This window comes from Physcomitrium patens, chromosome 14, assembly GCF_059467195.1.
Source record: "Physcomitrium patens ecotype Gransden chromosome 14, ASM5946719v1, whole genome shotgun sequence".
Lineage (NCBI taxonomy): Eukaryota > Viridiplantae > Streptophyta > Bryopsida > Funariales > Funariaceae > Physcomitrium > Physcomitrium patens.
The window spans coordinates 16,026,294-16,053,683 of record NC_143423.1 but is presented as its reverse complement, the minus strand read 5'-3'; the positions used below and the strand labels follow the sequence as shown (position 1 = coordinate 16,053,683).

At 41.5% G+C, this 27,390-nt stretch overlaps 4 protein-coding genes across 11 annotated transcripts; 2 read left to right on the top strand and 2 right to left on the bottom strand.

Annotated features, from left to right (window-relative positions):
- The first annotated feature begins 217 nt into the window (after nt 1-217).
- Nucleotides 218-4,770, top strand: LOC112291252 (serine carboxypeptidase 24). Of its 3 annotated transcripts, XM_090256049.1 has the most exons (12): nt 218-483; nt 792-933; nt 1,308-1,788; nt 2,234-2,347; nt 2,592-2,687; nt 2,827-2,919; nt 3,027-3,112; nt 3,272-3,544; nt 3,674-3,807; nt 3,939-4,040; nt 4,142-4,247; nt 4,380-4,770. In XM_090256049.1, the coding sequence occupies exons 3-12, from the start codon at nt 1,533-1,535 to the stop codon at nt 4,521-4,523; spliced, it is 1,404 nt and encodes a 467-aa protein (XP_090112175.1). In that variant the 5' UTR covers nt 218-483; nt 792-933; nt 1,308-1,532; the 3' UTR covers nt 4,524-4,770. The 3 variants fall into 3 exon arrangements, with proteins under 3 accessions (XP_090112175.1, XP_090112176.1, XP_024394172.1); XM_090256050.1 differs by lacking the exon at nt 792-933; XM_024538404.3 differs by lacking the exon at nt 218-483 and having other exon boundaries at nt 509-933.
- A 1,534-nt stretch (nt 4,771-6,304) lies between these two features.
- On the bottom strand, nt 6,305-13,929 carry LOC112291249 (uncharacterized). Of its 3 annotated transcripts, none has more exons than XM_090256047.1 (24): nt 13,484-13,929; nt 13,005-13,348; nt 12,591-12,729; nt 12,105-12,263; nt 11,776-11,847; nt 11,585-11,662; nt 11,357-11,428; nt 11,109-11,180; nt 10,882-10,953; nt 10,536-10,607; nt 10,237-10,308; nt 9,965-10,030; nt 9,796-9,861; nt 9,464-9,582; nt 9,232-9,300; nt 8,934-9,092; nt 8,574-8,794; nt 8,265-8,339; nt 8,054-8,105; nt 7,804-7,889; nt 7,494-7,639; nt 7,209-7,353; nt 6,963-7,109; nt 6,305-6,800 (listed from the first exon to the last, which is right to left on the bottom strand). In XM_090256047.1, the coding sequence occupies exons 2-24, from the start codon at nt 13,093-13,095 to the stop codon at nt 6,582-6,584; spliced, it is 2,469 nt and encodes an 822-aa protein (XP_090112173.1). In that variant the 5' UTR covers nt 13,096-13,348; nt 13,484-13,929; the 3' UTR covers nt 6,305-6,581. The 3 variants fall into 3 exon arrangements, with proteins under 3 accessions (XP_090112173.1, XP_024394168.1, XP_090112174.1); XM_024538400.3 differs by having other exon boundaries at nt 13,005-13,301; XM_090256048.1 differs by having other exon boundaries at nt 13,005-13,301; nt 13,530-13,929.
- A 2,068-nt stretch (nt 13,930-15,997) lies between these two features.
- LOC112291248 (uncharacterized) lies at nt 15,998-22,666 on the bottom strand. 3 transcript variants are annotated; one of them, XM_024538397.3, is made up of 13 exons: nt 22,298-22,666; nt 21,997-22,097; nt 21,686-21,832; nt 21,377-21,556; nt 20,953-21,051; nt 20,465-20,524; nt 19,519-20,112; nt 19,298-19,394; nt 18,537-19,019; nt 18,332-18,388; nt 17,776-18,070; nt 16,815-17,602; nt 15,998-16,513 (listed from the first exon to the last, which is right to left on the bottom strand). In XM_024538397.3, exons 1-13 carry the CDS (start codon nt 22,386-22,388, stop codon nt 16,389-16,391), a joined length of 3,117 nt encoding a protein of 1,038 aa, XP_024394165.1. In that variant the 5' UTR covers nt 22,389-22,666; the 3' UTR covers nt 15,998-16,388. The 3 variants fall into 3 exon arrangements, with proteins under 3 accessions (XP_024394165.1, XP_024394167.1, XP_024394166.1); XM_024538399.3 differs by having other exon boundaries at nt 21,997-22,059; XM_024538398.3 differs by having other exon boundaries at nt 16,383-16,513; nt 16,805-17,602.
- A 1,539-nt stretch (nt 22,667-24,205) lies between these two features.
- On the top strand, nt 24,206-26,882 carry LOC112291025 (uncharacterized). Of its 2 annotated transcripts, XM_024537959.3 has the most exons (6): nt 24,206-24,347; nt 24,525-25,019; nt 25,556-25,761; nt 25,939-26,037; nt 26,251-26,324; nt 26,464-26,882. In XM_024537959.3, the coding sequence occupies exons 2-6, from the start codon at nt 24,713-24,715 to the stop codon at nt 26,723-26,725; spliced, it is 948 nt and encodes a 315-aa protein (XP_024393727.1). In that variant the 5' UTR covers nt 24,206-24,347; nt 24,525-24,712; the 3' UTR covers nt 26,726-26,882. The 2 variants fall into 2 exon arrangements, with proteins under 2 accessions (XP_024393727.1, XP_024393726.1); XM_024537958.3 differs by having other exon boundaries at nt 24,237-25,019.
- The last annotated feature ends 508 nt before the right edge of the window (nt 26,883-27,390 follow it).

Sequence of the window (27,390 nt, the reverse complement as noted above, 5' to 3'; positions counted from 1 at the left end):
GAGTGAAGAGGGCCAGAAAATGTGCTGCGGTGGGGAGGACGGAGGAATCCGGGGAATGAAATTTGCCTGTGGATCTATTTGATTGATTCATCCCCCTCTGCTGCGGTACCGCCAGCGCCGACTGTAACAGTCACCCAACCAACGCTGCGTTGCCTGCAACGTTTGCCACCACTGATGGGCGTGGCCAGCCCAGCCAGGGTGGGATGGAGGCGACACCGGGGAAGCTGGGGCCACAGTAACTTAGTGCAATTGTTGGAGTGAGAACAGTTGCTGCAGAAGCAGCAGAAGCTCAGCAGACAGTGATGGGAGCGGTGTGACTGGACGACGCATGGACTGGCGACATCACCCGGCTGACTTCCACCATAATGGTCGCGCTGCCGAGCCCAGCTCTGCAACTGCCCCTGCCTGTCCCAGAGCTTTGCGCCAGCTTGGAGCTTGAAGCTTGAAGCACTGATCCCGATCGCAGGCTCGGGCGACAATCAGGTCTCTCTTCTTGCGGCCCTCTCTGCCACTCCTTCTCTCATCTTCTACGTTTCTCCTTGGGATCGGTTCCCTCACTCAGTCTTTGCCGTCAAGTACATGCCACACATTGCCTTGCAGCAGCTGTCTGCAGCGGCAAGGCGGGGCAGGAGACCCGGTAGACGGTGCGAGGACTTGGAGTGACTAACGAGAGCAGGCTTCTTCTCTCCATCCCCATCCCCTAACACCACCACCACCACCACCCAGCAGCACACTTGTTGTTTCCTGAGCTCCGCATGTTGATCTCTGCTTGTTTGCTTGCTCACTTGCAGCAGCAGCAGCAGCAGTGTTTTGCTGCAATGACGACTACGACGACGGTGCTGCGAGGACGGATGAGTGGTCTCTAGGAGTGTCCTCACTCGCACCAGCTCCGCTTCCAGCTTCTCGTAATGGAAAGATCAATCAATTGTCTTGGTAGGGCGAGTCGTTGATCCTTGGGTTGAGTGGGGGTGTGGCCAGTTTCTGTTTCACTTTGGGTTTTTTTCTCCTTTCTGTTTTTTTCTTTTTTTCTTTTTTTTTTATTCTTAAAAGAAAAACTGTCATAGTATTTTGAATTTTCTGGTGAAGTTTTCTTGGTTAGTGTACTGATCGCGAGAGGAGGAGTCGGGCAACCAGGGTCATATTTAGAGGTGAAAAAGAAAGAGGGAGGGTAGAGTGGCGGCGATGGAAGAAAAGCTGGTGGTGGGTGGACTATCAATCCAGCCCCTAAATGAGTGGGATGATCAGTGTGGGCGGGCATTGTCCAAAGCGTCCGAAGCTGGTTGTGACCTTTCTCTGTGGTTCTGCAGTTCTTTCCCATCAGCAGTGACGTCACTGCGAATCGAACCGGGCGGTGGGTTAATTGCGCTATAACCTTGACGAGTCACAATATTCTCGGGGATCGCACTGCTTTCTTCCTCTCTTTAGGATTCTCATGCCAAAATAAAATATTGTCCAAGACAACTTGTGCGATCGGTTGCACTGCCGGCTCCACAAGGACGAACTAATTTGAATTTGAAAGAAGGAAAAAAACGATGCAGGAGAGCATAAAATGCAGTGTGTGGCTAGCTTCTTTGGTGGTTTCGCTGTGTTTGCAACAAGCCTGGGTCGTTGCTGCAGACCCCTCGCATAGGGTGCTCAGGCTTCCTGGTCAGCCTCCAGTTCGTTTCAAGCATTACGCAGGATATGTGTCTGTGAATGAAGGAAAAGGCAGGGCTATCTTCTACTGGTTCTTCGAAGCTGACCACCGGAAAGCAGGCACATTGCCTGTCTCGTTCTGGTTCAATGGAGGTAAAAAAATGAAAATTCTCTTCACTTCACTGACCCCTAATTTTTTATGCTTCTATGGAGTCGATCAGCTCATCGGAGGAGAAGCTTATTTCAACAGATACCCTCGTTGCTCCAATCTTATTGGTCAAGTAGCCTGGAGATTCCCCAACTCACAAACTTCGCATCCTTCTTCCAAAAAGTCTCTGCAGATTGAAGTCTTCAGATGTTTAGGCTAACACAGGCAGCGCTATTTGCCCTCATTCGTCATCATATCATGATCTGTCTCTGTATCTGCAACTAGAAAATCAATGCATTAAGCTTACATGGACAACTGAAAGGCTTCTGCCTATCCTGGCCAAGGATTTCGAAGGATTAAAGTAGTTGCTGTGAAGGCACATCAGCGTTCTCAATAATTTTACCGAGTGTACTAGCAACGAGCGGTGGTCCGGCATTGTTGTTGTTGCAGGGCCAGGATGTTCATCTATAGGAGCAGGTGCAATGTACGAATTAGGTCCATTTTTCAATGCAAACGAAGCTGGCAAGTCAGGATTGGTGCGCAATAAACATTCCTGGAACAAAGGTAAAAGGACGTTCAATACACTTCTTTCTCAGACTCTTTTCCTGCAAATATTTCAAATGGAAGTATGCACCAGCGTTCAATCGCCTGGTTGAAATTGTAAGGTCGAATAATCAGGCTGATTGAGATGTCTCTTGCATTTTGTGTGCTGACTTTTACTGAAGGTTTTTACCACGTTTTTCTGGTTGAGGTTTGAACCCCTTCCTATTGACTCGTTGAGCTATACGCCTTGAATTCATGTGTGCAGCTTCGAACATCGTCTTCGTGGACTCGCCAGTTGGAGTTGGATATTCGTATTCCAACACTTCGGCGGACTATAATTACTTGGACGACGAACTGACAGGTATAGCGTTTTTTTGTTCACCACCGTCACGCTGTCTGGTAATTTCCTTGTCTACTGGCGATGCCTGACTTCGAGATTGAGTAACCAAATTGGTTCGATTTTGAGTCTTTTGACGAACCCATTGAACTGCTGTCTACAGCTATCGATGCTATGGCTTTTCTTGTGGGATGGTTTACGAAATTTCCCCAGTATCAGAGCAATGACGTTTATCTCCTTGGTGAAAGCTATGCAGGTATTGGTAATTCATCTTCCTTGCAATAAATCAGCTGCTACAGTTCATATGCTTCATCTCTCTAAGTTTTAACCTACTTTGAAACTTTTGGGATGCTTTGACTTCAGGTCATTACGCTCCAAACCTTGCCAAGAAGATTCTGATCCACAACGAAATCCCCGGGAAGCTCAGGATCAAACTTAAGGGATTCCTGGTGCGTAGACTTTGTCGTCTCTCTTTCTAGGATCCGCCGAGGAGTACTTTGTTCATTCTTAAAGACTTCAATCAATAATTTTGGCAAATGTGTAAAGTTGATGAAGGATTGGAAATCTCATTTATTTTTTAAGTCGAATGATATGGAAATACTGGCCAGATAGGAAACCCGTGGACAGATTCCTACTATGACAACAAGGGCGCTGTGGATTTCTGGTACCACCATTCTCTGATCTCGGATGAGACCTACAACGAAATTCAAAAGAGCTGTGATTATAGACAGGAACCTGCAGTTGGATTCTCTAGTAGTGCTGCTTGCAGAAACGCCGCTAGCCATGCCTCCAACCTCGAAATGGCAGAAATTGATGCTTATAACATCTACGCTGGCAACTGCAACTCTATCAGCGTTAACGACTCCGCAAAAAACACTAAGGTAGTCTCCATCCTAAGCATAACCGAACTTTGCAACTGCCTCCGTCCTTGCGCTCACCATTCTTTTGAAACAGAGGAGTGTTGGAATTTGCATGACCTTGACAAAGAAGATTCAATTTTACAATGACAGACGAGGCCGAGCTTCTTCCTCGCATTGAAGGACTCAAACTTTTGTGGACCTGACACGACCACACCGTATCTCAACTTGCCAGAAGTGAAAGCTGCTCTTCATGCACGGCCAGGGATCAACTGGACTGAATGCAGGTTAGCCTTTTTTTTACTGAACTAAATTTTGCACAATTCTTGACAAGCTCGGCGGGTATGATAGAATGTGAAACTCGGGAAAGACTTCGGCGCTTGCAGACTTAATTTATCGTGAATGTGCCCCTGTACAGCCTGCAAATCAACAGTCAATACAGTGTGACGAGCGTGGTGGAGTCTATGCTGCCAGTTTATCGGTACCTCCTCACGAGAGGGCTAAAAATGTGGATTTACAGGTACAACACCACTACTTCCTCTCTGCTGCAAGGACATTCATTTTACAGTGCATTGTGTGACATTCAAATACCAGATGGTCACTTCGTTAGTATTGTTGCAGTGGAGATATTGACGGAGTAGTGCCGACAACGGGCACAAGGTACTGGTTGAGAGAGCTCGACCTTGAAGTGCAGGTGCCATGGTATCCATGGAACCACTCTACTCAGGTATAAGTCGATCCATTCATGCTCTTCAATTTAATTGAAAAATCCCTTCACTGCCGTCCACATGGAGTATTTTTCTACAATTCTAGATTCCATAACTGACAGAGCATACGCTCACACGAGATTTCATCGCAGGTGGGAGGATGGACCCAAGTGTACAAAGGCTTGACGTTTGTGACAGTGAGAGACGCAGGGCATATGGTTCCAGCAGACAAGCCTTCCCAAGCGTTGCATGTATTTAGAAGATTTCTTGCTGGGAAACCACTCCCCGGTTTTTAGGTCATCAAATTAACCCTGCTGGGATCAATTGGAACTTTCGTGCCTGCTGAAAACTCCTACTGCCTTAGCAGAATGTGGGTTGAGAATGAAAGATGTGAGGAGCTCAAGGCCATGGTGTTTCCATCAGGTGGATGATGTTAAACATGTCCTCACTGTTTGAAATTGTTATAAAAGACGTTTGCTCAATAAAATCTGCACCTGCGGCTTCCACTAATGAAGTAGAGGAAGCTACTCTCGATTATCTAAACATTATTATGTTTGGTTTCTGGTTGTGACAATTGTCAGTGACAGCTGCACTAAAATTTCTCATGTGAGTGTATCGAAGCAATGGTGAAATGTCGCAGTGATTGATATTTACAGCAGTAAAGAGGTGCATGAGGTCTGGAAAGCCCTTGTTCGTCCGGGTGGCTGTAAGAGATATTAACTATGAATCATGTGTCTGTTGATTACTAATTGAAAAATCCTTATTCAAATTAAGAGTGATTTTGGGATTAGAACAATGCTGATGCAAGTTAAGACAAAGAGATTTGATGAAATAACAAAGAGACATTACAATATTAGGTTCTGTTGAACAATACTCACGCATGGTCTAGGTTTCTGTGTTAACAAAAATGTGTTCATATTTGTTACGGTGACAACTTCAAAAACTATCTGATATTTATCTTACAAGTTGTAGGGAAATGAAGTCATTATGTGGTAATTTCTTTAACATATTTTGTCATTTCAAAGATGACGTCTATAGAATCAACTATGAATTATCTATCTGATATATATTTGCACACATACATAGACATGTAGAACAAAGAAATTGTTACTTGTTAGTACAAACTTTTCCTACAATATTTTTAAATTTAATTTTTATTTGTATATGGATGTAGTATGAATGATTAGTATAATTTAGATGTATTTTTACTTCAAGTAGATAGTTATTCACTCTCTAAAAAGATTATATGTATATATATATATATATATATACACACCTATTAAAATTAAAAAATCATATTTGGAGTATTTAGTTATATGATATTTGTTTTACTTGTACTCACTTTTTTATAAGTTATATATATATTCGTTGACAACATCAATACAAAAAAGAATATTACTTTAAGTTTTTTAAGTTTTAGACAAATTAAATATGAAAAATTATGTACAAAATTAAATTACAATAGAGCCATAAAACTAAACCAAATCTGTTTTGGTGTTTACGTTTTAGTTTTGGTATACTGATATTTTTTATAAATTTACTCACAGTAGGCTTTGAGCCTCTTGTTATCATTAGAACACGTAATGATTTCTTTTTTATATATTAGGTTTTTCTTACGAATTCTACTTAATTTTTTAAAAAACATCTTAGGTACTAAACTTTATAATTCATAATAAATTTTTTATTTCTGTTCTAGTTATCTAAATTAAACTTATTTAAATTTTAACTTTAAAATAAAATAAAATAAAATAACCATGCAAATTTATCTACTAAAAATTTCACCAAAGCCACGTTTGATATTTATGAAAATCTTACACTTTTTAATTCAACTATATTTCTAAAATCACAATATTTAAATGATGATTTTGTAGTTCTGGCAAAATTCAACTGATATAAGGTCCAAGCTGAACAAAAACGAGATTATCTCTTTCCTCAACAGCGGCAACTTTTTAGAAAAAATACGCATTCTGTCTGTCTTAAGCCTCAAGACGAATATGGGTTATTACTCTACGAAAGCTCTCTACTAAGCCAAGGTTTCAGAGCTGTAAACACCGACATCTCAAAAACGAAAGCAATGTAAAAAGAATTGATTTAATGCAAAACAGTTCATTGATTTAGTTGATTACCATGTATACACTAGTCAAACTACACATTGCTTCGCTCCTGAAAACAGTGACCTGAACTTTACACATATCAATAGTGACAAGCCAGAATTACTTGCAACAGACAGTAGTTGAATAATACTAACCAAGCATGGTCATCTGGAATAGCTCTAATTTGGAACCGGTATAGCACACCAAATTCTAGACGCTTGTTCTAAAGATGAAAATAGAAGAATTCAAAGTGAGGTTTTGTCACCGCGGCAACAAGCTGCTGCTCATTTTTTTGTGACTGAGGTCGGGATCAGTGAGCTTACTACTGACGTAGCTACTTGTGCTTGCACCAGTGACGCTTGCGCTACCGCTGGCTTTCGTTGGATAATCAGAGTCCCCGGATTCCCATGTAAACGAATAGTCCGACGGAGGAGGCGGTATGCAATTACTGAGGTTGGTATCTAGAATATTAACTACCTCCTGTAGAAAGGACAAAAAGCAGTGGTTGGTTAACACTCTCATCGGCCACCTCGTCAATGTGCTTCAATTTCGTTCCACCACTAAATTTAATGAATCTCCTAAGTATCGAAATGAAGAGGAGGAGAAGCAACAGAAAGTGCAGGAGCTTGAACTAGGCTGAACCTTCATTGTCGGTCGACTATCCTTGTCAAATAAGGCGCACTGCAGACCAAGCTTGGCCATGTCCTGGTAGATGTCTTCGGGGTAATCATCTCCAAGCTTGGGATCCACAATGGCTCGTATTCCTTCTTCTTTTAGCTTTGGTCTCACCTGCAAACCAAGGGACACGAACAGTGAAGGCATAAAACATTGGTTGTAATTTATGGTGCGCAAGCGATCAAGTTGCATCGTTTGTACATGCGGACCTACCCATTCCACCAGATTGAAGTTAGATATTCGTGTGTGATCAATGGCTCTCTGGCCAGTCACAAGCTCCAATAGCACCACACCGTAGCCGTACACGTCACTGGCAGTTGTCAGCTGCTGGCGAATGAAGTACTGAGGATCAAAGTACCTGACCATCGAAACATTTCAACGCCACAGTTAGCACCAATAAACAGGACTGTTAGTGAGCATCTTGCAGTTGAAAGAATTACAGCACTTTACATTTAGAAAGAGAAGGTTTATACAGCTAGAGTTCGATTAATAAGGTACCCTGCAGTGCCAGCTGGTCGAGTTGAGACATGAGTTGCCTCTGTATCTGTGGCTTTAGAGATACCAAAGTCAGCTACCTTTGCTATTAAGTTATCGTCAAGCAGAACATTGCTGGGTTTCACATCTCTGTGAATCACTGGTGGGTCCTGCACTTGTTTTAACAAATTTCAATCATTAAAAATTACAACCAGTTGTATATCAGCAGATTTAGAAAATTCCTTGGATAGGTGAGGCATCAGATACGAATGCTTTGCTTTCACTTCGTTATTCTCAGAGCGAAATGGAAGAGAAAAGGAGGGGAGGAAGATACCGCATAAGAGTGCAGATACTCTAAGCCATGAGCAACGCCTACTGCTATTTCCAACCTCTTATACCAATTCAATCGCTTGGTTGAGCCTTCCGGTCCAGACAAGAACATAGCCAACATTCAGCTTGGAGTTAGTTGCTCATACAAATTATGTTTAAAATACGTAGCTCGAAGAAACCATATTAGACTACTTGTGATTACCAAAATCCGAACGACTACGAACAAAAGAAGTGAATGTAGGGATTCAGCTTACGGAAAAGATGAGCATGAAGGTTTCCTTGTCTCATGAACTCGTACACAAGGACCTGCAGAGCCGATGCATACAGTGACTTCAGAGCAAAGTTGAATGAAATTAAGCAAATGGGTGTGATTGGATACAAACTCAATCATCCGTATGGTCCTGATCGTACAGTAACATTGGAAGCAGTGCTCAAGAACAACTCAATGCAGACAGAATGTACCACCTGCACGCCAGATTCGTCGCAAAAACCCTCCAATCGCACGAGATTTTTGTGGTGAAGCCGACTTAGGAGTAGTACCTGGATGAACCAAATGTAACGGTTGCATAAATGATGAGGATTAAGAAACGTTAGAACCCAAACTTTGAATTCAAAACTTAATGTCTGGAAGTAGTACTAAGAGAAAAGCTCAAATTATCGGTCTAAAATGGACAATCTACAAACAAAGCCCACAACAATGGAAACGTCGCGATAATTAAGTGTTTTTTTTTTTTTAAAAGGACCATGAGAGAAGTTTAGGAGGGATGAGATTACTTCATTTCGAAACTCTGCCATGCCTTGAGAACTCGAGACAAGACCTGAAGCACGCTTGATCGCCAATGTCCTACCATCTTTGAATTCCCCCACAAAAACCTTACCAAATCCGCCTTCCCCAATTTCATGTGCCTCATCAAACCCACCTGTCGCTCTCGATAATTCTGACAGCTTAAATCGCTGTACACCAGCAGGAGCTTGCCAATTTGGATCGTATAGCTCTGAAAAGAAACACATGCAAAGAACCTGAAAGTGGCTCCAAAACTTGAAGCACAAGATATAAATATAATTCTAAATCCATTAAAATCCATGAATTTGCAGGAGGTGGACATGGCCAATGACTTGGGAGTGGCTATGTACCTTCCGCAAGCTGGGGATTAAAGCGGCCCATAAGTTTAGCATGATCTTTCTTGCGTTTCCACAATATACAAAGTACGATACTCACAGTTAACAGTACGCCCCCAACTGCACCAACTACTCCACCTACGATTGCTGAAGTGTTCGTCTTTGACTCTTCATCTGAAATAGTCAGCGTTAGTCACCTCCAGTAGCTTGAGATCGGCAAAGAGCCTCTTCAATGTGGACACACTCAATTAGTAATTTTTTCCTGCATACTCTTGGACTATTCGGAATCATGCCCTTTTTGTTAAAAACGTACCTTTCGGTTTGCATGTACAAACGGTAGTGTTGTAGGGCTGCTGATCTGCTGGACACGGAGGACATGCACCTGAAGACATCTATCACGTGTATGAGAATCTCTAACCGATCGTACAAGGTACTCACTCTCGAACCCTGTTGCCAAAGCACCCTGTGATGTGTGCACATTCATAACCAGGCTTGTTCTATGTACATTGTCTCTTCTGAAGCCCAGAAACTTTGTGACCGCTCACCGTTCGCAACAGACGCAAAGTACTCGGTACATGCGGCATTACTGGCACCCCACTTGCACTGAATGCTCCGTTCCTTTATATCTTGTCCAGTGAAACAATTCTCATCCACATCCCACTTCCTGCATAGAAGACACACTGCAGTCTCACAAAAACTTGCTCCAATGATTTGTTTCCGGGACAACACAATGTGCTCAGTCGATGCATACGAGTTGATAAGTCGAACTAAACTCGCACCTCATGCCAGATATTTATTATGTGAAAGGATCCTAGACTTCATTTCACAAAACAGGGGCAATAGAAGCCGTCTATTAATGAGCAAACACTTCACTTACTGTGTGTTGCTGAATCGCGAAGGCATCACAGGCAATGCTCCATTCAGGTAATTGCAGTCTAATTGCCTGAAGAAACCAAGAAATTATTAGCATCCGATCGACGTCAACAACATGCAGGTTAATTCCAAGTCGACCCCACGAAACCACCTGAAGGTAAGAGAGTACTCACACATTCGACAGGGTCTGTTGCAACATTGCAGGATAGGATCCTTCGAATGAATTCTTTTCAAGTTGCCTGTCATATGCGTAGGAAATCATCAGGTATCCTAAGCTTAGAAATACATCTATTAAGTTCAGCAGGCAGAATTTCCTCGCACACAATTGCGTGCATAAGAACTCTATACATCGCTCCCTTCTTCCTCACTGACATAGGCGTGCCGGTTACATGACATCCAATGAAACCACCCAGTTAAAAATAGATGCCAGAGTGAGCAAACTTACAAGTTTGTGAGATTTTGAAAACTCCATATCCATTGGGGAATTTTTCCTGAAAGATAATTCTGATCTAGTCTACTGCTTGACACAGCATAAGCTCCAATCAAGTGATGCATGACAGAATGGTTTTTGTAAGCAAGGCCAGATAAAAGATTGCAGATTTTGCGCATAAAAGACAATAAAACTACGACTACGCTGTCCAATTAGTCTAAGTAGATAAACAGCAGGGGTTTAAAGTGGTTATCATCACACTCTCCGTCAATCAACTACTTAAAACAAAGTTAGTTGAGGAGGACAAAACTTACAGGTTACTCAAAAGCGTAAGATTTTGCATTGTATCAGGGATGCGTCCTGTTAACGTGTTAGAATACAGCTGTCTGTAATGAACACAACAGGGCATCCATTTTTTGAAGAGTCAGAAAATTTACGTGATCATAAGGACATCCATAGCAATACAGCCAACTGGACACAGCAAAACGCACCACACAGTCGACCTTCTGCAGCATCCGAATACTCTCTCCATTAGTCTAATGTGTAAGTCTTCTTCAAAAATTGAAACACGGATGGTGGAGAAACTGAAACCTCATTGAAAGCACTGGTTTAATGTTGTGAAGGGACCCATCAAAATTCTACGTGATAGATGGTACTTACAAAGTTCGCATGCGCTTGAGAGCTCCCATTTCTGAAGGGATCCCCCCCCACAATTTGCAGCCGTGTAAATTCCTACAACATCAGGAAAAAAAAATATTGGTTTGAGTTTGAGAGCATGATTGATGAAAATTTGTACCATGGGCTATGAATTAATGAAAGCTGAGAAAAGTTCATCGAGAAATTGTGTCCAAAAAGACAATGAAGGATAAATCGTAGTTGGAGCTTACAAAAACTCCAGGTTGGTCAGGTTCGCTATGGCCTTTGGAATCTCCGACTCCAATTTGTTCTCCCATAGTGAGCTGTGCAACAAACAGTGACAGAAATTTTCACTCAATTAAACAAAATGTGAAAGGAAATTTTAGTTACTGACATCATCTAAAAGCAGCAGAAACTTACTACCTACAAGCACAAAAACTTGTTTCAAGCTTGCAGAAGACAAGCAAGAAATCAGCTGTGGTAAGTTCAGCACAATTACATTTCCCGCAAGTTTCGCAAAGTCCAAAGCTCTGCTGGAAGGCTCCCAACGATATTATTACTTCCAAGGTACCTGCCACGCAAAAATGAAGCTAGTTACTTTTTACAACAACTAAGCAAACTCACATTCAGAAGTTACGAGCAGCATAGTGTTATTATCCATGAATTGCATGATTCGGTGCAAATGCTTGTAAAACACTTTGGTTCAAAAAATTCAGATAAATCTCACAATGTCTCCAGTTTCTTCATGTTGCCAATTCTGTGCGACAGTGAGGGATTTCCAGTAAATTTGTTATTGTCTGCTTTCCTGCACCATTGGTGAACGTAACATGAAATTAAGTAAGACCATTTATTATCATGTTGGCTGCTCGAGAAAGCAGGTACAAATTGTTGTATTCGGATCTGGAGTGGAAGACTCACAGCTCAACCAGGTTCGTCAAATTATATATCACATCTGGAAACGAACCATTTCTGTAATTTCTTGATATGTTCCTGCATTCGACAAGCACAGCACCCAATACTTGAGTGACTGATCGATCTCTACATGGTCGCAAACTTGTAAGTCCGAAGAGCAACTGAATATCATCATTTAACAGTCACTTACCACAACACTATCATCAAGACCCTACAGGGGCGATGTAATCTAACTGAAACAAAGAAACTCGAGCCAATAATGCCCTACAGTTAGAAAGCAGCATCAGAAAATAGAAGTAGGCATGCTACATTATAACTCTTTTCTGCGTACTTACAGAGACTTGAGATGGGTCAAACTAGCAAGCGGCCCCAAATCTCCTTCGATGTTAGTAGAAGCAGCTTTGTCCGGCTCGCTTGCGTCAAGGCTTTCCAAAAAGGTGAGCCTTCGGATGGCCTCGGGAATGGATCCATTCACTCCCATTTTAGTTACGTTCCTGTTGTCCATGCAACATTAGTTCTGAAGTGAGAGGTTGTAATCGATCATCTCACCCTGCTGACCTTCACAACTATTTGTATAAATTTCTCACAGCTTAAATAAGACACATTAAAGTCGAACTCTTCTTTTGGTTTGAAAACCAAGTTTGAAACAAGCAATTCAACAATGGGTGCAACCGAAGAAGTAAGGGTTCCTCATCTGACGAAAGGAAGTTACGTAAACATTAAGTTTAGTCTCTTACTATGATATGTATAACATTTCAATAAGGACTGAAACGAATTGGTTTGGACCATATAGAATTAACCCAGGAGAGAGTGATCATTACAGAGTGATAACATGCTCTCCAAGCGCGTCGCACACAATGCCTCTCCACGCCGTTATATTCAAGCAGGGGTCGGTGCCAGCGATCCACGAGGTAAAATTGGTCGTGATCCACTGGTTTTTTATGGTCAACAGCGCATCCTCTGCCATCCCACCGTAAACCCGGAATTAACCATGTGCTTGAGCTTGTTCAATAGGCTACAACACGACTATGTGTTTGGGAATATGCGTGGTGCCGTTCCCAAGCTGCAGGGCTTTATGGTATTGAAGGAAGAAACTAGGCTGGGATATACATGCAAGGGTAGCATAGAGTTTTTACAAAAACACGTTCGAGCTCAACATAATGAAGCTCAGCACAACCAAACAATCTTGATCAGCTCAACATGATAATCGCACTGGCTGTGAAGAAATTTCTTACTTTCGTCGGCATTTAAAACTGCATTTGAAGGCCCAAAGAAGACCACGATTAGTAGTACCGGGGTGAGAAGCCACCACGCACCGACTACCATCGCAACCAACCACGTCTAACGCGAGAAACGATTCAGCACCACTGAAACTGCGAAGTTTCACTGGTCCTTGCTAATAGGTCAAGTTGCTGAGCGGCAGAGAAGTGGCGAAGAAGCTCCGCTCTTCTATCACTAGAGAAGTTCCATTTTGCAGGTGTCCAATGTAACTCTGATGTAGTTGCAGACTTTTCCCTACCAGCTTTTTCCAGCTACAGCAAGATACGACTTCAGCAATTCTTCTCGAAAAACAAGAAAGCTGCAACTCAAAACAAGCTTAATCGCATGTGAACTTTCTATTCAACTTCTCATGTCACATAGAGACACAATGCTCCTCATGGCTGCTGATTATTCTGTAATACAACCCTGACACGATGAAGGCCCCCCTGCTTACTTCTCAGGTTATCTTCGCTTGGAATGGCTTGTGATTCGAAACTCACAGCAAGGATGTTTCGACGCCCAAGAGTACCCTTTCGATTGTCGAGGTCCAAAAGCAGTTGACCAAGTCCATAAAAACCTCCTCAACCTTCAAACATGGTTTCGCAACAGCGTCTTCTCCGCCAACCAAACAAACCCAGCTGATGGAATACGCAGAACCTACTCAACAAACCCACTCTCAAAGGCCCATTGTATCGCTGTTTCTTCGATAATTCTCCTCTAGTTCCGCGACGTCGTGCTGCCGGCCTGGTGGTTCGCTGAAGCACAACACTCCCTCCTCAAAGTCCCCCACCCCTACTCTCTGGCCAACGCCTACTTTGTCAGCTAGGACCCAGCCCGTCATTAAAACTGCAGGTGGCCAAGTTGGGAGAGTCATGGATATCTTCACCACCAAAAACGTTGATCATCAAGCCCAGCTAAGTCTATTTAGATTATCAGTAGTGGCAACTTTCACAGGACAGCATCGCATGGAGCAGCCTGAGAGCTCCTGACAAATCCGTAGATGTGTAAGTACTACTGCATCAGCAAAAGTGATACCAGTGCTCACCACCTGTGAATGACGCAGATTCTTATCGGAATCCTAATACCGACTAATTCTGAGGCTGGTAACTATCTGCAACCATGGTAACCAGATGAATATTGTTTCTGTTTTACCTGCAACAGACGAAAACTCTCATAGCGTTAATTTCAGCTCGTTCTATGTCGAGTCCGGAAACGCTGTTGGATACTTCGATGAGGATCTATCGATTCCTCAGATGGGGTTTTAAAAAAAATGAATACACTTGGTAAATTTTAAACTTTGAAGCCATGAAGTATTCAACATATTCAACGACCTTCATGACATACAAGTCCGAGGGAAAAGGATAATGCAGTGAGCTTGGATTGAACTTCGTAAATGGGAAACGAATCATACGCCACCTTCCAACACAACAAACAAGGACAGCGTTAACATTGCAACTTGTCAATAATTCATACATTTATACATATATATATATATATATATACATCTGTTCCAGCTGCCACTGAAGAAATTCACCAAAGAATTAAGTGTAGGATCCGCAATCAGTCAAACTGTACAATTGCAAACATGATGCTGAGTCAAAGACTTTTTGTTTTTTTGACTTCATCCCACGCATGAATTCATTACTGTTTGCAGAGCAACAACCAGCGGGTCCAATTTCAACTGCGCAAAATGACAGGGCACGTTGAGGATTGAGGTTTAAAGGTCCTAATTAATTTGGTATTTGCATATAGAAGTCCAGTTTTAAAGGTCATGATTTTAAAGGTTTATTATTGGTGAAGGAATTTTTTTATTGGTTAAATTTTTATTAATGACTTCCTAAATTTTTCTGAAAACCATTTCTTTAGATGGGCCCGACAAAAATTTAATGAGATAAAATTAATCATACACCTCAATTTTTCCTCTACATTCATTTGGACTCATTTTTCTAATTTAAAATCAACTAAATAAGATTTCTCAATTTCAACTAATCAAAATATTTAAAAGTTATGACCTTTCACCTTATCTCCTAAATACAAAGACCCTTTCAAAAACCAACTACTACAATGTAATGCACTTAAAAAATGTCGTTTTTTAACACAATTCGATTTTGATAAAATCTGTAATGACCACTTACTGGACAGGTTCGGAAGAAAGGTAGAAAAGGAGATTTTATTTTGTACACGTGACTCTTTTTTTTTTCTTTTTAAAAAACTTCATTCTGTCCTCAGTTTTGATGCATCTCAGCAACAGGACAAGATGGTTAAGAGACATTTATTTTACATCTTAATTGTTACTGTAGTGAGCATGGTGCTGCAGAATTCAGTGAACGAAAAGAGCGGGACCGACGGGATCAAACCCCATTTCCTAGACAGCGTGCTGAATTCTAGAGTCCTTCGCACACGTCTCGTGCGGAAGACCAAACAAGAGTAAGAATTGAACAGATTCCGTCGGTACTGCGAATGGACACGAGGAGCTCAGAAAGAGAGTATGAGGATACTGAGTCTGTTTGAAACTAAGTACGATAGCTTTGACAAGGAGTTCTGAAGGTACGGGGAAACAAGGCACAAGTTCCAAAGGACACGAGAGGACCGTCATCTACGAACCCAGTAATGAAGCGAAGCGAAGATAAGTGCGTTCATTTTCATCCCCTTCAGTTTCCAAAATTGGCCTACTCGCAACATAACGACAAAACTTTCACTTAAGCATTAGAACCAGCTTTTCCCATTCAGGTCGTAAACTAAATTATTCATCATTAGTTTTGCTCAGTCAGGCCCTAAATTGCATTCCAATTTCTAGCACTTGATTAAATTCCACTTGTTAGCAATTTAACATGTCTGGTAGCTTACAACCACCCTAGGCAGAATTGTTCTTTACCACCATAGTATTCCGGCCAGTACACGCAGTTCTTTTGTAGTGTAACGACCAGACGGAGAGTATACTGTTGGAACAAGACCAGAACAAATTACATTTGCATGTACAATAGTGTACATTACTCTCTGAAAGAAAGGTACAGCTGAATGAGCAAGACAGGGTCTAAAATCAAAATGAATGTGACATGTTACAACTCTTATGTCCTAACTAACTTCCAAATGTAATCACTCCAATCTTCGGAGCTCTTTGACCCTCTTCACCCATGGAATCAATTTCTACAGCCCTGCTGAGAGCTATTGAATCGTCAGCAAGGATTTCATGTACAAGTTGTACAACTTTTCTCTCACTAACTCTCACTAACTCTTCTCTCACTCTATCCGCAGGTAACTCAAAAAGTGTTACCAATGCAGATCAGGATCAAACAAAAATAAGTATCATTCGTAGCTATATCGAGGAGGAAGGCTCTGCCATCGAGCATTATCGCCATTCATAACTGACCTGGTAAGTTATTCCGACAAAAATTCTGATATGGTACAAATCTCTCTTGCCACTGCTTGAACTGATCGCGTAAGCTACTCAAACCAGACAGGTCTGCATGTTCACTTGTTTCACCTGCACCGTAGGAAGGAGAAAATGAGAACAAAAAAAATTGAGCTTTAAGTTTATCTGCAGGCAATTAGAAAGGTTTAATCAATTGCCTGCAGAAACTACATAACAAAACCCCGGCACATGAGGGAGAGACACTGTGAAAGGGGTGATATACAAATAAATTTAAAGATGATGATGATGATGATAATTATTACTGTAATAATAAGTCAACTTACCAACCAAAAACCTATACAGCGCCTTAAAAACCTAAAAACAGAAACAAAGCAATAAAGACAGACGGTACAAGGATGTAACCGATTCGCACTCGATGAAATGAAAGGCAACTGGATTGGACAAAGATGTGAGTCCTCCGAAATCCTTCCTGTCGACGAGCCGTCTACATATGTTCCAAGAAAAGTGCGTAGAGCATGCTTATCTAAAACCGAGGTTTGACTACGATCGTCTTCAGATGGGTTTCCTCCAAGAAAACTGCTTTCCCCACCATTTAGGTCAATTGCCATTGGAAAAATCATGTCTAAATGCTGCCCTTTAAAAGGTTTACCATGTACGCGGGGAACAATCATTTCTCTATCTGATGTTTGGTACTCAACAAGGTGACTCTTGTCAAGCCCTTCAACGCCCATGGGAATATTGTTCCATGCTTCCACGCTGTCAGCCAAGGATAAATCTGGCACCAACTCTTTGGACCTCACCTCAGTTGTGAGATTGTGCAGAGCAAGTCGCACATGATCACAACCTTCTTGAAGTATGCTTCGACCAGTTGACAAAGAGTCCTTCCGAGTCATAATGGACAACTGCGTGTTCTCTGCATCTCTCCTATCAATGTGGTTCAGCCACCTCTTACCTCGGTCTCCCAATGAGCATCTTTCCAGCAATACTGGAAGGGGCACTTTCAACTCCTCTTCAGATAACTCTGTGTTACTCTCTTGACTTGTATACTCGATCATAGAACCCTCCGGTACATGGGAAGTCCGCAACATTGATAAATACCTCCGTGAGCAATGTGATTGACCATCCACCGGCATACCCGCAGCCAGCTTTTCCAGGTCCGTTGGTAAATATCTTCGAAGCACTATATGGGCAATTTCGTATCTTTTCAATGGTCAAGTCTCAATCAAAAACTCAGCAACAAAGACGACAACAAGAACAAAAAGTAAAGGTTAAAGCGGCTACCGCTAAAATCAAGATTAATGAGCCTTCAATAACGATTTGCATAGTTATTCTAGAAGTTCTTGATTGACCTTATCGGTCACTTTGGAGGATACATGCTGAGAGCCACATTCGAATGCTGCAGCACCTCAACTGCAAGCGCCGACAATTTCTGTCTATTTGAATCCTCGTACAACTCTAGGAGGAAACCTTCCTCCTCTTCCACACGCGCGTCTTCTGCCTGGAATGCGAGTTGGTTGAGCGAAATATCCTGGGACGACCTCCACGGTACAAGAGCACATTGTTCTTCTGATGGATGATCAGAATCCATGGATACACCACTAACCTCATACGTGTGTTTGAATGGCTTTGAGTCATCACACTCGGAAAAACTCGAACCATTCCTGATATCTGCGTACCTCAATGAAGGATAAATCCAAGATATTTTGAAACAAGCCAAATCTGACACAGGTTGAATCTTACGCATCAGATGAACAAATGTAGATCCTAGAAGAAACCAAGAGGGGTTTGAGACAATGCGGTAACTTGATATAGATGTGAATCAAGTTTTGTTAAATCGTTCTACGCTACAGATTTAACGTCCCATAGATATGCATAACTCTGCAAGAGAACTTTTTAAACAAACAGCGTTCCAGATGGAAAGGAGGATACAGTTGAGGAAATAACCGAGCTCCATGACGTTGCATTTCTTGGACCTGCTTTTGATACCTATTCAATAGGGATCAAAGATTCATCTTTAGATTATGAAAGATGCACGAATAAAAGTTGCACAAGCTTGATCTTAGAGATTGCAGAAAACAATACAAAAAAAGAAGCACGTCAATCTAAATTTTTGCAATAGTGCAGTAACACGTACCAGTAGCGTCTGCATAGGCGCTTTGCACAGGAGGTACTTGAGAACCTGCACTATGTAACCTGCTCGCTGCTTGAAAATGCTGTGCAAAGATATTGCCCTCTCCAGTCAGCTGCATTAGAGAAAAGCCTCGGCCATTGGGCAGTTCGTCTAGTGTCTCCAACCTATGAAATGTTTGAGAGTCTTGCGGAAGAACAACAAGTCCAGAAAGGTGGTCCCATGTTTTCTTCGAAGGACCTATTTTACTCCTTTCTTGCTGGAAAAAATTCATGTCAGAAGCCAATATGGCAGCCCAGTTACTGGGAGCAGCCTGAGGGGCTACTACTTTAGATGGTAAGTCCCAAGAATAAATCCTTTCATCCAAGTGTGATGGGTTCAACACTGATATCAAGCCATTTTGAGGGGGTAAAGTAGGTGTTGAATGAGGACCGTAGCAAAAGGCATGGACATTACCCGAATGGAAGGAGGCTGCCAATATGGCGTTACCTGAATCATAACCGAGGTTATAAGAATAAGCACCAAAAAAAATCAAAATCCAGTGAAATTCAGTACATGCATCTCAAAAATTGCAAACTACGACCAGAGACCTTTGAACATCCTCACACTTCTTGATGAACGAAAGTGATTGCAACTAAAGCCCTCCACGTAGTGTACGACACGAAAAGTAGGGGTTAAATTTGAGAGAAAGACAAAACACCCCACACTTTTGTTTCTTGCAAGAAAAAATTAAAAGAATGCAGCAACACAGGTGATAAAACATCTACCTTTGCTGGAATCTATTGCTGGAGACTCTCGGCTTGATGAGGGAATAGGGCACATAGCAAGTAGACTTGGAGGTTCAGCTTCCATGCCATGAAGCCACTGAAATTCAACCACAGAGTATTCAATATGTGTGAAATGAATAAAAACACAGATGTTCTGATGGGATATTCAAATTCAAAAAAACATGCAAAATTCTGCAAATATACCAAACAACTCCGCATACCTGCAAAAGTGGAGTCCGAGGCTGACGGGTGTCAAACAAAAGCAGGTGCTTTTTGGTTGAGATGCAAAAATCGTACATTCCATCGTGGTCACCTCTTGTGAAGGAAAGTACAACATCACTGCCACCAGCATGATTGCAATAGCCTGCTGTGCGACCAACCCCTGGGATTCTCGCTACGACAGAAGTATTGAGATTTTGAGTTAGATGTCCCATGCCTGTGGATGAATTCCCCATCTGATCCGTCACGAGTTTGTGCTTAGCCCTGAAGTCCAAAAGAGATACTTCTTTTGACCCAGCCAAAAACAGTGTCTTGGGATGCCACGCATACTCACACTGCCACCACTCAAATGGATTACTAACCGGAGGGGGTTTTACTTTTTTCTTATGCATGGCTATTTTGGATCTTGGTCTGCTGATTCGTCTTTTACTAACAAAAGATAAAGTCGACGAATTCAATGACTCAGGGACAGCATTATAAGAAGCTTTGGCACTCAGATTACTCGTAGACCACCCACGCTGAAGGTCAAACAGCAGAACCTCCCCGGTTTCCAGAACTACAGCAGCTTCGCCTTGCACATGCTGATTCCATGCTACCTGTGAAGGAAAGATTTTAGAGATATTATCACATCTGTGCAAATTCCAGGTTCAGGTGACGCTTTACTCAGGTTAAATCAGGTTAGAACAGGATACTAACACTTTTCAGCCTAAAGAGTAGGAAGGTGCAAGGTGAACCCATTAAGTGGGCTCTCTAAGCTTCTGCGACGGCAGGTGAAGGAATTCCACAAAAACATGCAACGACTTTTTACAAAACAGGATAACATGAGCTTTGGAATAGGGTCAACAGTGGTGTAAATACGGACTGCAACTCGCCAACCCTGATAGAATTGTTACTAAATGTTACAATCAACAAATGTGTTATATGAGGAGCAGGGGCAGGAGAGATTACATGTGACACATATTTTGAAAAACTGGCCGTCATCGGAAGAGTAAAATCGAACTGCGATTCCTGTAAGAGGGTGAAGAACAAGTTGCCACAGTCCCCACGTAAGATTCGAAATAACAATCATGATTCGTAAAATCCACAGGAAGGAACATTTCTTACGCATGCACAACTAGTGTAAAACCGACATTTTGTTATCTGCAATTCCTACAGACCGAAACAAGCATTAACAAGATCACTATGGCAATAAGATGTTTTGCAACTGAGGCATCGCTAGAATTTGCAAAGCACACCTGAGAATATCACTCGACTTACTAGGGTAGTGTCGATTCTAAAATGCTATTAAGCGATTCCGATACTGATTAATCCAGTTATCTGATTCCATAACAGATTTCACCTCACAGGGATACAATAAGGAATCCTTTAGACTTCAGTGAAGTCTTTAGCCTGCACCCATTTTGCCTATTTAGCCTAGAAAAATGCGCTAACCGTACCTCCTGATTGGCTGTTAGAAATTGCACTTTATACAATGAGCGAGCTGCTACCAAACAACCATAACCAGGGTCCCACGGATCTTTCCTTACTGCTGACAGCTGCAATCATGACATCATCCATCAGTGTAAAAGGTGATTCAAACAGTAATAAAAACACAGCCAAATTCGATCAGGAGAAAGATCGAAAAACAACGTACAAAACTGAACCGACTGAACAAATTGCGATAAAGAACATGCCCTATTGAACAGTTGCTTGTGAGTGGTCAATTCATTCTAAGATTGCGTACTCATGGAGAAGTTGCACGCTACCGTTGAAAACTCCACAAATATAACAGCATGCACATCCACCTAAACTATGCCCATTGGCATCTAGTTGATATCCACAACTTGCAGCTCATACAAATATTGCAATTTGTATGAATACCTGAAGTACAGGTTGCCGTAGCGAAATAGAACTATTCCACAGAGGCTGCAAGGAATGATGAGAGGCTGCATTGATAGACACGTGCCACTTGCTGGCTGTATCTCTAGAACATAGGGCACCACCGATGCGGTCCGTGTTCCTACCTGTTGGAAAAAATAACGCATAGTCTCCATCTCTGCACTGCCGACACACGCACCCGCATTAAGAACTTCAAAAACTAAGAAAATACTCGACCCAGGAACACTTCAAAAGATGTAATTTGCACTAGTGAGATGTTGCGACTTCTTGTTTCAAAAGCATAATAAATACCTCCACAAGTTGCAAGCGATTGCCAAGAATCTGGGACTTATGATCACTAAAGCCCATTCTTAATAGACTGTCCTCCTGTAAATGTTCTTCCAGAAGATCTTCAGGAAAGTACGCATCTGCTGAGGACGACAGGAACTCTTCCTTTTGCTGCACTCAAGGGAGGGAACAATAATTAATCAATTAAAATCTTAAGAAATCATCCTCGGATTTGCAGTTTGGATCTTTAAGGGAATCACCACTATATCAAGGATTCAAAGGGCTCGCACCCACATCAACGTGCTGAAAGAACGAAACACACGCTACCCAATTACCTCTGAAACGCTTGGAACAGAGCTTTCAAACAGCGGAAGAGGGCTGCCCGTAGATAGAAGCCGCTGCGGCAATCCGATTCCATCGAACAACAAAGGGCCCACTGCACCATGTTGAGCCCAAGCAACACGAGGACAGCATTACGATAAACCACAAAAACTACAAAACGAATCCAAAAACGCAAAACCAAACCCCATCTTCATCACACGATCAATTTCCGACGCCATGAAGTGTTAGAATTATCACGATCCATCACTTGGTTTTGCGAAATTCAACCAACGATCGGGCTCAACTTTGGCTTACATGGAATTGCGGAAGCACCGGTGAGAAGCTGCGGTGCCGGAAACACGGAGCCTATACACCAGGGAGCCCCTCCACCCTGCCATGGCTCCATACGCACCACCACCACCACGCTCCTCACGATCCCCCGGTCCCTCCCTGGTTGTGAATTTCACGAGAAGATCCAACTCTTCCCTTCTAAGTAATCCCCTTCCCCGAGCCAATCCTTCTCCATTCTAACCCAAACAAAAACCAAAAAAATTCTCTCCCGCGCTCTACGATCACGCGCAGGGTTGAATGGAAGCCGAAGCGCGACGGATTGTCCTCCCCATCCGCAAAATCGAGACACACTCTTCACTCTTTCTATGAAACCCAGTGTTGTGTTGTATTGCATTGCCCCTCGACCTGTGGGCGGTTCATAAACCCTAAACCCTTGCTAAGCCCTTTGCTCCGCGGTGTGAAACGGACCCCCGGGCACGGATTCAAATTTCTGTCCTCGAGTGTTGAAATCTAATTAAGGCTCTGATTCTAATATATTTTCAATGCTTAAAATTATACTATTCTATTTTTTTTTTGTTAGTAGTGTTAGTATCATTTTACTGTGCCCGTTATGATCTTCAGAAATTTAACGATGACATGAGTGGTTGAAATAGAATTTTGTTTTTACATTTCTCATGTTGACGATAGGCATCAAAACAGCATGTGAACCTGCACTGTGTATGTGCCTCTGACAAGGAAAGTGTTATTCATGAATAAAAAATTAAATTAAAAAATGATTTCAGACAATGTTTGTATTGATGGATTCAACAATGAAAATTTTAAGTGTGTGATTTCTTCGTAAGTAATTATATATACATGTATCCATTTGAGATTTTAAGTATTAGTTTAATAGGAGAACAACATTCATGATTGTAACTGCAGTTGAGTACTACAACAAGCCCAAAAATATATAATATTCCAATGGATCTTCTTTTGTAAATGGTGTCTTGAGTTTTTATTTGCAACATCATAAATAAGTTGTTGGAATTCAAATACATATTTATCATTTTTATTCATTTTGATTCTTTATGTATTTTTTACATAATTTATTAATGAATAATACACCTAGCTACACCATTGATTTCTTATTTGGATATATTGCAATATTTATTCATATACATATATATTAAAGCTCCAACCCATCATATATTTTTGTTGGTTGGAATCTAATTTGATGAAACAAAGCACTCATAGAAATTAATAGGCATATGATGTTTATTTTATAAAAAGAAAATTAATATGTTCTCAGATCATGTATAGTTTAGTCAATCATTCGTGGCATGCAATATACTAATATATGCATCTTTTTGTTTTTCAGTTTAGACAAGTCTAGTACAGTTTAGCATGTTCTAATTAGTACCAAAAAAATTAAAAACATTAATTCAGAACTACATGATAAAAGATAATATTATTAATCAAAAAAATCTGTTATCTCACAAAATCCAATGTCTCATTCTTATTTTGTATACAAATTCTATTTTAGTTACACATTTTAAATTTGATGTTTCTAACATATTAATAAACACAAAGGTCAAGCTTAGAAAAAACATATTCACATTGAAATAAATCTCATAAATGAAAGACAAACTCCAGAAAATGTAATTAGATCATAATCAAACCTACAGAGGAAGACATGATACAAATTTAAGGTCAAAACTAAAGCTCTAATCAAACTCTAATCAAAATTGAGCAAACCTCAAAATCCTTGAGCATAAAAATCCTAGTTTTGACTCAACATTAAATTCAAACAGAAACAAAAACAAAAAAGTTATGAACAAACACAAATATTCTGAAACGAAAAAGCCCATGCAAGACAAAAAGATCTGTTTCAGCATTTTATTATTATTATCATCATTATTTTAATAGTTTTTTTCTATAGTTTTTTGGTATGAATGTGTGTGCAAGCAGAAACATCGCCATAGCTGTGGTTCCGTGGTTCCGAGCCAGGCTCCGGCCTCCGACTTGCGCAAGCGTCGCGCAGGATTGTCGCCAGCGACAAAAGCTTCGTCGTGAACATGCGATCCCGGGGCGAAGGGTGCGGTTTTGATGTCTAGCTTTGTTGGGTGTGTGATTTTGGGTTATGGGTAGAATTTTCCAGAGGTGTCAATTAGGGTTCTGCAGCACCCGAAGTATCGTGACGGGGTTATGCTCCCCTGCGTTGGTGCCTCCCGTAGCTCACAACTGAAATTCTGGGTCGTGGTATGTGATGTAGATGCACGGTATGTAGATCTGTGGCAGGATTCGTGGCGTGGGAGCTTAGGGTGGAGCTATTTGGAAGGGCTGGGTCGAAATGGAAATGTAGAGTGCGGAGTTTTGATGAAGAGGGGTGTTGTTGAAGCGGAGGTATTCATTTCGTGGAGGACGAATTTGGGTTGGTGTTGATTGAGAGAGAGGGACACGATGATTTTGAGACAGCCCAACTGGGCGCAGGACTTGCTCGCCGCGCAGGCAGCGGGTCCAGAAGTCGTAGGGCGTCAGCAGCAACAGCAATCGCCGGTGATGGAGCTTGTTGTGGCTCTCTCGGACCAGCGCATGTACCGGGAAGTGGCTTGGTCGCTGAGGAGAGGCCTGCGGGATGCGCGATCGGAGTTTGCCTTCGTGCGAGAGCGTGGTTTGAATGCCCTTGCCAAGTTCATGTCCTCTGCTGTGAACTCCGAGAAGGTGATCGAGCTTTTTCGAGACAGCCAGAGCTGCCGAGAGCTTCAAGGTTCGTGCATGTCACTCTTCTTTCCACTCCTTCCTGTGCACAATATGCACTTCAGAACTGATTTTTAGGGCTTGGTGCGATCCTTGTCTGTATCCTTGTATCCTTGATTCCTTTAAGAGAGGGATCATTGATTTGAGTAATTGTGGTACAGAACCTGGTTTTGGCCGTGGTTATCACCTATTCTTCTTCGAATCTATCTCAAGTTTTGTCATTGGCGCACACCTTGAAAGTATTGGGGTGATAACCACTGACAATTAGAGTATGATCTCATTTCAAACCGCATGTACCTCCAGGCACAACTCCTACCTCTGTTTTTATCTATTTGACCTAGGCAATGTCAAAAGCTTGAAGAGCAATCAGTCCATCCACATTTCCAAAAGCTGCAGCCTCCTACCACTCTCAGCACCAGTTACTCCATAGAAATTATTGGCAAGTGAGGTTTATGAACTATGATTCGTATGGAATAGTGAGGAATCGCTGTCCCTCTAACAATTTATCTCCTTGTCTGAGATACTTTCCTTTGTTGGTTCTGCCAGTTGTGCCGGTGTTATTCGATTACGCATTGGCTCCACGGAAGCGATTGGTCAAGAACCTCAATATCTCCGCAGGTGCAGAAGCTGGTTTGGATGTGGAGATTTCTTCCACCACTGCGGAAGTGGTTCTTGCACTTCGTGTGTTGGAAGGCTGCTGCCTGCTTTACAGTGGTTGCCGAACCACTGCGTCGCAGCATGCAGCTGTTTCGGTATTGACTTCATTCTCATCTCGCATTTTTCCCGTTTTACATGCCAGAATTTTGTTTGGTTTTTGGGGTCCATCGCTGTATCACAATATTTCTCCCCGATGTACACATACATCCATACACCTACACACACGCAAAAGTTCGATGCTTTCTCTCATAAGTGATGTTCGTGAAAAGCAGGAGGTTATTGACTTATTCTTAGCTGGAGGATCACCAGTACAGAGTGCCTGCCTGGATGGATTGCTTGCTATCATGCTGGAATCTCCGTCCAACCAGAAGGTATGCATCTGTACATTTCAGAGGATGCAATAAAGTCTTATAACTCAGCTTGAACTCAACAGGAAAAGCATACTTAAGCTGCAATTCTGGATCGAGTCAAGTACATCACTGCGTCTGTCCCGTAAAGCTTCTTCTACTTTCAAAGACCAATTATACGATATTACGCAGGCGTTGTGTGATATTCTTGTTTTCATAGATTGCATTTTTTGACAGGAGTTTGAACGGGTGCATGGCCTTCGCAAAATTGCTGAAATGCTTAGAAACAGTCATCTGGATCCCAGCATTCGGTAAGCCAACTATTACTTGTCCACTTGGTGCTTACACAATATGGTCCCTTCTTTTGATTTCCTTACTGCTGCTGCTTCTATTTCTTTTTATCCTCCAGTATTGATGACCTGTATTGAACTTCCTTGCGAATGGTACCAGATTGAAGATTGCAGAGTTTATTGTAATCTTGATGAGTCAAATCCTGCCTAGTTCGAATAGAGGCTTTGGTCTAGGAGAAGGCCCAAAACCAGCATGGATGACCAAATGGGCACAACAAGAACTTATCGAGGTTCTAGGCAAAGAGTGTAGTGCAGTCGTAGATGACATTATTGATGCTGGCCGCCAGACATACCTCGACAAAGATGGCCAGCAAACGGCCATGCTTCGGTATGCTCAAGAGCTTCTACAGTTAGCTAGCTGATTTCAGGCCTGAAATCATCCCTTGAAGTGAATCATAACCAGCAATCTGTACTTTATTGATTCAGTTGCACAACATATGTACATCTCTGATACCAACGTGGAAGTCGGATATTTCCAGAAGAGTGTATCTTGTTTTAAAACACATTTTCGACCCACCATTTATATCTGAATTTCTTACTTTTGAAGACAAGCAAATTCGTGTAGATCAGGAAAAGATTTAAATGTCATTACAAAAGTCTACATCATATTGAAACTCATAACTAGCATTGTACTTATCAAAGTATTATTCAAAGATCATAGATTTTTTGAAAAACAACTTTAAAATAAAAAATCAGAGTTCCTAAAGTTTAAACCATTAAGTTGTAATCATTGTGCATGTATAAGTCACAAAATAACCTTGTAATAATAGTTAAAATATCATTCCAACATTTCAAGTTATATCAACTTGTAAAAAAAAACTCTCAAATTAATTTTAAGCTTAAACATTGATGACAAGCAATTGTATCATCAATACAAATATTTGTAACAATAATGTTAAAAACATTTATTCATTTTCTACAAAAAAAAACTTTAAATAATTTATTTTGTGGAAATTTATTTATATACATAATAGATTTAAATATAAATTTATCTACAGATTTATTTATTTACATAATCTTTTGAATA